Genomic DNA, 10954 nt, shown 5'->3' with positions numbered 1-10954 from the left:
TTTTTGTAATCTCGCTGAATCTGAGGTGCTTTACATTTAAGATCTATATTAAGGAAATAAATGTGGAATAAAAGTTTCGCACAAAAAAATAATTAATAACTGCTTGGCAATAAAATATAATTTTGGCCTTTAGACATTTAAATATTGGCTCAAAAAAACAACAAACATTTGGGTTAAAATTGCGAATAAAAACCGCTAAGTTTCTATCTTAAAAATGACACTAAGTTGTTATCAGCTTTTTGCTGTCGAAGAGAATTGGCAGACTTATTGATAATCAATCCTCATGGCCACGAATTGTATATTGTACATTGACAACACAATATGAATGTAAAACTTCACTACTAATACAGCTCTACGTTGCTACATGACGCGATTTCCTAGAGGGCGCTCAACATATTATAATCATGTTTGTCTATTTATAGTGACGCGATCGGAAATTCCTTTTTTAGAAAATTTAAGCCAAAATAAATTTACGTAACGAAACATGTTTAAACCAATAAAACAGTCGACAGTCGAGTTCTCACGATGTGGCCAATGAGTTAATCTCTAATGTCTTATTAGAATGAAAGCTTTAAATAATTGAGCACTTATTTATTTCATTGCCAACATTGCCGCAGCGCTTTGTAACTCAGCGAACAAAGATTTGGACTAGACCCAGTACGTCAGACCCGTTTTAAAGTTACCCGGTGCGGCCACACACACCCAGTGAACCCCTTGTAATATTTGTTACTTATAACCGTAGACTATATAAATATAGACTAGTCTATGCTTATAACTTATAAGACAAGTAGATATCAATTTAAACACTAGGTGGCGCTTTACCGTTGGGGAAATTTTGTTTAATCAAAATAGAAAATCGGAAATTCCTTGAATGTCCGTGTTTCTATAAATAATATTCACGAAATTGTCATTACAAACACAGAGATCTTATTAAGTAAGTCATTCTATTTCAAAGTCATTTCTTCATTGTATTATTTTATTTATATAACGTTTATCTTAATATAGAATAGTAGAATAGTGAACCGTAGAACGAATTTAGGTTTCTATGGCTATTGTATAGATTTAGATCTAGAACCGAGCAAATCATAATTTTTGTTTAACGAAAGTGCAGATGTTAAAAGGCCATCTGTTGTTGTTTTTTTTTTGGCTAACAGTTTACGAGCTGGGAGTCTTGTGGCCAGAATAACGACACGTACCCATTGGATTTTATGGGATTGAAAATACCAGTCTTCATTGAGATTTGAACCCAGGACCCACGGTTCTGAAGCCAAGCACTTAACCGCTTTTGATTTACAAGTTGAGCATGTGTGTGGTTATAATTGCACGTATATTTTTGTATCTGCATGTGTGAGTTTATAATTCGATGTATAGCGCCAATCATGTGGTAAAGGGAAAACTAAACTTATCAGATACTGAAATGTGTCTACACATATATTTTGTTGATTTTGACTAAATGATTTTTTTGTAAAATATAGATCTATAAGAAATCGGAAATTCCAAATATTTCTTCTCAATTATGAATAGATTCAAAAGTTGCAAATTTACTTAATTTTACTTCCTTAATGTAATGTTAGTCAAATTCCGCCGACTCATGTCCAGAAATTAAAAAAAATACTATCGTGTGGGAGACAACTGGATCCCAAACCCCGACAGCAAGTACAGACAACTCTTTAGGACATATCAAGGCAGGTGATGATAGTTGGAAAGAAAAGGACTAGGCAAAGCCCAGATCAAAACTGTAACAACAAACGTTTACAGCTAATTTTTGAAAATGAACAAGAAAAAAAAGTGAAACATGAGTTACAACAAGGTCTACAAAGTACTCAGAGTTTTGTACGTCATTTCTTGAACTGGAAGATAAAAAAGTCTATTTCGGTAGCAAAGGTAAAAAAGTTTCAGTTATCTGCGCTTGTATGTTTGGTAAAAAAAAAAAGAAAAAAAAACAACTTCGAACCAATTCTTCTTTATTTTTAGCACTTGTCAATGATGTCCTGCAAGAAAAAAATTCAAACTGATAGAAAAGTATCGACTGACCTAGCAGACTTATCAAGTCTTGGGGATGAGAATCAAGAAACAGTCTGTATTTGTTTAAATTAACAAAAAAATGTTTTCATATTTAGACTAAGACTAAGACTAAGACTGCTTTATTGATCCTTACGAAAATTTTTTGTGATTACAAGGACTCGTTTCTCATATAAAGACAACACAACAGAAAAATACACATAAATACAACAGACAACATAAAGAGTTCATTCAGCGACTAAGTGGCGGTGATAGAGTCTGACCGAGTGAGGTACGAACGAGTTTTTGTACCGCTCCGTTCTTGTTTTGATTGACAGCAGTCGCCCACTTCGCGACGACCTGGCGTAGTTCTGATGGAGCGGGTGGCCGTTGTCTTCCAAGATTTTTTCGATTTTTCTTAGGCACGTTTGTTCAAAAAGTTCCTTTAAATGTGGTAATGTTGTGAGTGTAATTTTCGATGCTTTTTTAATGATGTTTTCTAGACGTTGCAACAGTTTAGATGAGGCGTTGCCTTGCCAACAACTTATTCCGTATGTTAGCAGATTTTGTACTGTCGCGCCGTAAAATGTCTCAAGGATCTTCTTGTTTAATTTAAAACTGTTGAGTTTGTATAGAAAAAAAAAAGTCGCTGGGCTGTTTTCTTTGTCAGGCTTTCCTCTTTATAAATTTAAGCAAAAATCTGATACCCAAGCAAAAGAAAAAGAAGCAATGACGCCAACATATCGCGTCCTTAGAAACAGCGCACCATTATAGTGAAAAATAAATCACATAACACACACACACACACACCTAGCAAAGAAGCAATCCATAAGTGCATCACACACGCTACCCTCTCCCGTCGTCCTGCGTGAGGTTTTAACTAAGAAGTAGAATATAAAACATGTACAAACAACTTTTTTTTTCATCTCATACTTTATTCTTCACTTCACGCTCAATCTTGATATGCCAGTTGGGTTTTAATTAAAAAATCAAATATTAATTGTCATTTATAAAATCATCAATAAATTGTTTCTCTTTAACGAAGCTAGACCGTCCATGGAAGTGCCTGAGAATGATAATTCCTCCTTTTCTAATATAATAACAATAATGATACTAATAAAGACAATAACAATGTAGAATTTAAATTGTAATTTTAAAGTGCAGAAAAATCTGGTTTGACAAAAATGCGATTACTTTTGAATTGAAATTTAATTCAATTATTAGAATCTAAAACTAGCAGTATTGATAGATCTATTATATCTATACAATTTTAATGGTGTTTGTAAACTATAGTCTATCAGTAATACATGATCATAAATTTATATATTTTAAAATCTTAACAAAACCTGGATTTATACCCTTTGTCAAATGACTATTGTTTTCGTCCATATTGTTATGGAGATTTTCATTGTAAGCGTAAATAAATGTTTTGATTATGAGTAACGAATACTGCAGCCGATAAATCCATTCTTCTTTCTTTTCTAGATTAGCTTCTGTAGAGTCTAGATCTAGAATTAGAATAGACTTAATTAACATTTACGTTTATAGATCTCTAAATGTCTAGATTTAGTTGTAAATATTGTAAACATATAAATTTCGATTTATATCTAAATTAAATACACTTCGATTTAAAATCTATTACGTAATAGATCAAATTTGCTATAATAGATCTAGACTAGATCTAGATGTCTCCTATCTAATCAATTTATAGATGACCTTATGACAGATATAGTTTCAGATAATATTCTACTAGATCCATAATGAGTATAGGCCTATCAATAGATCTATCTAGTGTTAAGAGACTTGTATATCTTGTAAAAAGTTTTCCTTTCAGACCCTGCATTCAAGATATGTGGGGCAGACGATGCTATTAACGGTCATCTGTTTATGTGGCCTACAGTTAACGAGGGTGTGTTGTGACTAGCACAACGACCAACTACAAGTGCTCCTTCCCTAGTGCCAGTAAAGAATGGAATGGGTTGCCCGAATTAGCCTTAAAAACCAAAGACTTATCAGAAGTTTAGTTCAATGAATAACATCTATGTCTAGATTGACACTTGAAATGCATAGAACATAATTATCTTCTTCTTTAAATTAACATCTGTACAATTTAAATAACTTAAGCTACAACGGTAAATTTAAATCAAAAAGTTAGACTCTTGTGTAGTTCTATATAAACTACCATAACTTATTAGATCTTAGGTAATGTAGAAAATATATATCTACATCTAAATTCACATTAGCTTCTAGTCTAGATTTATAGACAATTTTATTTATACTACATCTTGTCTATTGACATATCCATCTTTAGAGTTTAGATATAGGCCTACTTAGATTTAAATAAAAGTTAATTCATCTATATAAAATCTAAAAGATAAACAAAAAGTAGTCCTACAAGATCTATAGACTAATTCTAAAATTGTAAATATCATTGTTTAAAAAAATAATTAAAATTAACTAGATAGGATCTAAAATGTACACTTTAAAATATAGATATAGTTACACACTTTTTTTTTAATAATGACAGGATGACTAGGGATGGAGTGGGCAGGATTCAAACCGAAGACTATGGAGAGACAATTATTATTGCATATCACACTACCAGGCTGCCAGATCTAGATAAAAAATATCCCATTTTTGTAATAAGGATACTATTATCCTTATTCAAATTAATAAACATAAGAAATTCTAGACTAATGTATTTTTTTTTATTTGTGGTTTCTTTATATTTTTGTTATTTGACTGTTTTTTTTTTCTTTTATTGCTACTTTTCATTTTTATTTTTTTGTTTTCTATTTTAATAAATTTGTCATTTAGATTTAGAATCTAGATCTAGTACTCCAAAAGTAGTTTTAAAGTCAATTGGAGCTTTAAATTGAAATCTAGACTATCAAAGCCTGATGAATTATTTTTCTTATATTTTATTATCAAGCATTTCACATGTATTACATTAAATCAAAGTGCAAAAAAAAAAAAAATTAATCTTAGTGAAAACGATTTATAAAACACCAAGTATTTCTTTAATTTTACTGTACAAGCAAAAATATACAGAAATTAGATTTTTCTGAAAATATTTCATTGATGTAAATTTCTTTATATATATAAAAAAAAAAAAAGCAACTTTATATTCATATTTTGTTCTAATTTCCAGAAAAGTACAGACCTTAGTTTTCATCAAGACACATGTGGACTTAATGGTATGAAATCAAAGTGAAACAATACCTAACTTTAAAACTAGTCTTATCATCATCATCATCACTACTTTGAGTTCCTTATGGAACATAGGGCCTCAACAAAAACACACCACTCTCCACGGTCTCTTGCTAGCTTTTTGATGGTGTCCCTGCTCTTCACGGTCTTCTGGTCTTCTCGGCTTCTTCAAGTACACTGCGTCGCCATGTTCTTTTTGGTCTTCCCCTGAGTCTTGTTCCCTGGGGGCTCCACTCTAAGGCTAGTTCTGTTGCTGGTATCTTTCTAAGGGTGTGACCAATCCATCTCCACTTTCACTCTAAGATCTGCACTTCTAAATTTTCTGTCCACTCATCTCCCAGTTTGGTGTTTTGTACTTAATGGTGTGAAACAATACCTAAATTGAAAATTAGTCTAATGTTTTTTTTTATTATCAAATTTTTCACTAGAATTTAGCACAATAATAAGTAGCATGTCTAATTTAAGTTGTTGCAATGCTAGGTCTATGGTCAGCTTCTAGAACTTTAATTTGATTATTTAGTTTTATGTCTATGTAAAAATTCAGTTTTTTGAAAAATATTTTGTTTTGTTGTTTCAGAAAAAAAAATGTCTGACACATGTATTTAAACTATTTCAGTTTGTCTAAAGGATCAGACTGACCTAGCAGACTTTTCCAGTCTTGGGGATGAGAATCAAGATACAGGTAAACTTTTGATTTGTAAATGTTTTGATAGAGAAAAGTTTTTGTACAAGTCTTTTTTCTAATAATAAAGATAAAAGAAAAGAATATATAAAATATATATTTGACTTTTATTCTTTCAGATCCTCATCATTTCGCCAGTGACCAGTCCAAAGTCCAGTCAAATGAGGTTAAAGGTCCACTAATTGGTAACTTTTGAGTTTCATTTTTAGTATATAAACTGTAGAGATCAACACATGAGTTAGACTTGATCTATTTATATATATCTCTTGATTAACTCCATTCTGTACATTGTGTTTTAAACATTGGATCAAGTTTATTTCCTTGTTCTCCAGGTGATCATGAAACTCAGGAGTCAGAAGGTGGAGAAGCTGATCTACACCAATATCTTGTGGGCTGTAAGAAGAATCCAGGTCATAGCCAGTTTATACCTGTTGATACATTTACCTTGAAACATTTACCTGAAGGTTATCAAGACAGTGATTTGTATGAACTCATCAAACTTACAGCTGACCTCACAGTTAGAGTAAGTGTGAAAATGACAAGTCCACACAGACCAAAGTTTTGGCCAGAGACAACTCAACCATATCCATTTTCTAACATGAGTGAGATAAGAAACTTGAGGACAGGAAGTGGAAGTGTGTGGGATGTAAACAAGTTTCAAGATGGAGTCTGGCAAGATGGAGGTTATGGACGTATTGCTTACACCAAGTGTTGGTGTAGAAAATGTGAAGGTTCAAACTCACCCAGCAATGTGTGGTGGGAGTTTGATGTGTTCACAGCCACACATGTGGTTTTTGATGACATTGAGGCCAACCACACAACCTTGAGATTGTTTTATGATAGAGAGGACAGCCAAGTGGTCATTGTTGATAAGATCAGTGTTAGAAATGTATACATTGAGCATGACAGGTGTTGGTTGAACTGTGTGACATGTGATAAAACTTTAGGAAATAAACTGATGGAAATGTTGAAACATTTTGAAAATGTCTCTGAGAAAGTCTGGGACAAATACTCTGCCTCTAGATCTCCACACAAGTTGACCTTTATAGTGTCACATCCTCATGGATGTTCTAAACAGGTCAGTGTTGGTCAATGGAAGGACAGACTAGAGGTGGGTACATGTAGCTCTAAGTTTACTTATACAACTTGTACATGTCCAGGAAGTAGTGGAGCACATGTCCACTGTGTGGGGTATTATGACTTGACTTGGTTTGATCTTATCCACAGTGGAAGTGTCAAGTCTGGATTAAATTACAGTGGAGTTGGTCGTGCCTGGTGAGTTGATTCCCTTGTGAGGTTTCCAGCTCCACCATGAAGATGTCTTTGAGAACCCTTGACATTCTGAACCTCAAACTCAAATGTCTCTTTAGTCTTGAGTTATTTAAATAAATTGTGGATGTTATCTTTAAATTTACAATGTTTTGTTTCCCTTGTTATCCTTGTTGTTTGTAATTTACATTTACAATAATTGAAACCTGTTCAACTACAAACCAAATCTACCAGAACTTGCTATCGACAATCAGGTTTGTGGAAAAAAATTTATAGATGTAGTTCTTATATTGTTGTTTTTAATTATTTAAAATGCAATCTAAAAGTTTGCAAATATTTCAAATACAAAAAGTTGTCGGGTATAAAAAAATAATAATTAATCGAATTAAATTTTTAGTGTGTTGTTCGATTTTATTTTTTAAAGTTCTTTTCTATCAAGCAGCCATGTTTTGTTTTTCAAGGGAGTTAACTAAAACATACTAATTTTTAAAAATAATAACACAGTTGTCTTTTCATGTACCTCAAAAACTTCCATTTAATTTGTATAATAAATATGCCGATAGTTTACAGTAAACAACCTACTAAATGTAGACTGTATTTTTTTATTTTAAATATAATTAAAAATTTAGCAACCATTTTAAATAAAAACAAACAAAAAATTAATTGAAAATTAGAAAATAAAATCAAATGTTTTGTTTGATATCCATCTTCTTACTTGTTTCACAACGGGCGGCATTTTTTTTTCAAGGGAGATAAAGGATAAAATACTAACTTTAAGAATAAAAACATAGTTGTCTTTGCTTGTAATTTCAAAAGTTACATTTAATTTTCTGCATCATATTTTAACAGTGTAATAAAACAAATGTGTCGAAGAGGAGGCAATGTTGGTAACAAAACAAATACATGTGTGATAATTAGATAATGGTACTAAATAATCCATTAAAACAAAACACCTACTAAATTTCAATAACCAAATCCTCAAGACCAAAAATGTTGTATTGATTGTAATGGGCATACATAGTTAACTGAACATATTTCTCCATTAAACACTACATTTACATAACTAGAAGAGTCATTGAGTGAATACTGTATTAATGTATGGGTTGATTGAAGCTCACGTATTTCTACAAGACTTTGATAAGAACCTTTGATGCTTGACTGTACTGCAAGAACTTATATCAGAAGTATATAAAAGTAAAGTTCCCTTTTAGACTGGGGGGGGGGGAAAGTAAAAGCAGTTGGTCGTTGTGCAGGCCACATGACTCTCTCGTAAACAGTTAGTCAAAGAAACAGATGACCTAAACATCATCTGCCCTATAGACCGCATGCTCTGAAAGAGTAGCTTAACTTTTTAGTAGTATCACTGGTTAACTAAGTTATTATAGTGTCATACAATAGCGTGTGGGTTCGATCCTCGTACTGTCTACTTCTTTTTCTTTAATTTTTTTTTTTCATTCTACGAGAACAAATTAAAAATGCGTGACATCATGTAAATAAATGTAATTATTTTGTAAATTAAAACAATAATTATTAACAGCTACTGTACAGTGTGTCATCAAGACATCAATATCAGCTCCATATAGTAAAAAGTGATTTGAAACAAAGTTATTTTAAAATTGAGATATTTTACATTTCCCTTGTTAGATAAGGAAAGTGGACTCTCCTAAGCATGTTGATCTTCAAACGATGAAGATTAGTTAAACACGGTAAACCGACAGGATAAATAATCCACGAATTAACCGTTTCTATGCATTGATCCTAGTAGCCTCCCTTATTTTCTCTGTCTATTTTCTTTCTCTATTTCTCTCTATCTCATAATCTCTCTTTTATTCCGTCGTACTCTCTCTCTCTCTCCGTTGACATTGTGTTTATGTGTATGTGTTTGATGTTATTCCACTTAGTATGAAAGCTCATATAGTGTTGTGTGTAACCTGTGTTATGTGAGAGTGTGTTATTAAAGAGTCTGATGTATCCAGCGTCTAGTGTTGGCGTCGCTTACAAAGTTCAGTGTTTCTTTTAGTGTAATATTAAGCTTATAAGTGTATTGTTTAAGCTAACACTCTCTCGTTTCTTCTGTCTCTCCCTCTCTTTTCCACTTCCTCTCTCTCTCTCTTTCTCTCTCCTCGTCTGTTATGCTTTGATGCTGGTATCCTACTTTGGTTTTTTCATTAAGAATTACATTCCTATAACCTTTGTGATTAGTTTTTCTTGTTTTCTTTTGTGACTTCTTCAACTTCAACCAGACATTCACAAGATTTTTTGTTACTTGTTCAACTTGACCCAAACATTCACAAGTTTTTTTGTTACTTGTTCAACATGACCCAAACATTAACAAGTTTTTTGGTGACTTGTTGAACTTCACCCTAACATTCACAATTTTTTTTTGTTACTTGTTCAACACGACGCAAACATTCACAAGTTTTTTGGTGACTTGTTCAACTTGACCCAAACATTCACAAGTTTTTTGGTGATTTGTTCAACTTGACCCAAACATTCACAAGTTTTTTGGTGACTTGTTCAACTTGACCCAAACATTCACAAGTTTTTTGGTGACTTGTTCAACATGACCCAAACATTCACAAGTTTTTTGGTGACTTGTTCAACTTGACCAAAACATTCACAAGTTTTTTGGTGACTTGTTCAACTTCATCCAAACATTCACAAGTTTTCTGGTTACTTGTTCAACTTGACCCAAACATTCACAAGTTTTTTGGTGACTTGTTCAACTTCACCCAAACATTCACAATTTTTTTGGTGACTTGTTCAACTTCACCCAAACATTCACAAGTTTTTTGTTCTTTGACTTTTGGTGAAACAGAAGACGACGTCCAGAGAATTGGTTCAAACTTCTCTTTACAACTAAGTATTAACTTTTTTATGTCGTTTTGTAAACTGCTCATTTTTAATACATTTGTAATACATTTGTAATACACTTGTATTAAATTTGTAATACATTTGTAATACATTTGTAATACATTTGTAATACATTTGTAATACACTTGTATTAAATTTGTAATACATTTGTATTAAATTTGTAATACATTTGTAATATATTTGTATTAAATTTGTAATACATTTGTTATACATTTGTTATACATTTGTAATACATTTCTATTAAATTTGTAATGCATTTGTATTCCATTTGTAATTTATTTGTAATACATTTGTAATACACACGTGTCACAGTGTTAAGTGTTTGAGAGTTATTAATTAGTTTCATAGGTGTTATGAAGGCTCATAGATAGACTTATGGGTTATAGGTTAGTTTTTTGCTTTTAGGCTATGGTTATAGGTTATGACAATATCAGTTAGGTGTTTGTCTTGTAGAAAGACTGATATGTGGGTCGGGACAGACACAGACAATTATTAATGTTACTTTAGGCGTGGGCTAGATACTCAGCCTATATACAGAGATGTTTGGGGCAGACCGGGACACAACGCCATCTGGTGTCAACAGGAGCGTGTGTCGTGTGCCAGAGATGCTGTAGCATGTAGGAAGTAGTACTAAAGGACCAGGGTAAGAAAATGATTTGTATTAGTTATTGCATTGGAAGGTAGTTGATTAAGACTAAATAGAATTAGCGCTTTAGCTAGTTGTTAGTGTCACGACCCAGATTCCACCACTCTCGTTACTACTTCATTTTACCTCCCTTTAATATATATATGTACCAGTAGTATTCCATTGGCTCTTGTTGGCAAGTTGTCTAGTGATGATTCTCACTCTTAGGGCGTGTAATTACTTTGAATGTATATAAACTAAACTAAGGACAACAATGTCACAACATCAATGAC

General features: G+C 32.3%; 1 protein-coding gene across 3 annotated transcripts; it reads left to right on the top strand.

Annotated features, from left to right (window-relative positions):
* Positions 1-524: 524 nt before the first annotated feature.
* Positions 525-7303, top strand: LOC129922820 (uncharacterized). 3 transcript variants are annotated; one of them, XM_056010368.1, is made up of 7 exons: positions 525-934; positions 1155-1305; positions 1975-2076; positions 5153-5198; positions 5828-5893; positions 6013-6078; positions 6226-7303. In XM_056010368.1, the coding sequence occupies exons 3-7, from the start codon at positions 1984-1986 to the stop codon at positions 7170-7172; spliced, it is 1218 nt and encodes a 405-aa protein (XP_055866343.1). In that variant the 5' UTR covers positions 525-934; positions 1155-1305; positions 1975-1983; the 3' UTR covers positions 7173-7303. The 3 variants fall into 3 exon arrangements, with proteins under 3 accessions (XP_055866343.1, XP_055866342.1, XP_055866341.1); XM_056010367.1 differs by lacking the exon at positions 1155-1305; XM_056010366.1 differs by lacking the exons at positions 525-934; positions 1155-1305 and adding an exon at positions 1472-1884.
* The last annotated feature ends 3651 nt before the right edge of the window (positions 7304-10954 follow it).

Source organism: Biomphalaria glabrata, chromosome 14 (assembly GCF_947242115.1).
Source record: "Biomphalaria glabrata chromosome 14, xgBioGlab47.1, whole genome shotgun sequence".
NCBI lineage: Eukaryota > Metazoa > Mollusca > Gastropoda > Planorbidae > Biomphalaria > Biomphalaria glabrata.
Note: the sequence above shows the minus strand (reverse complement) of the source record. Positions and strands in the feature narration are given on the sequence as shown.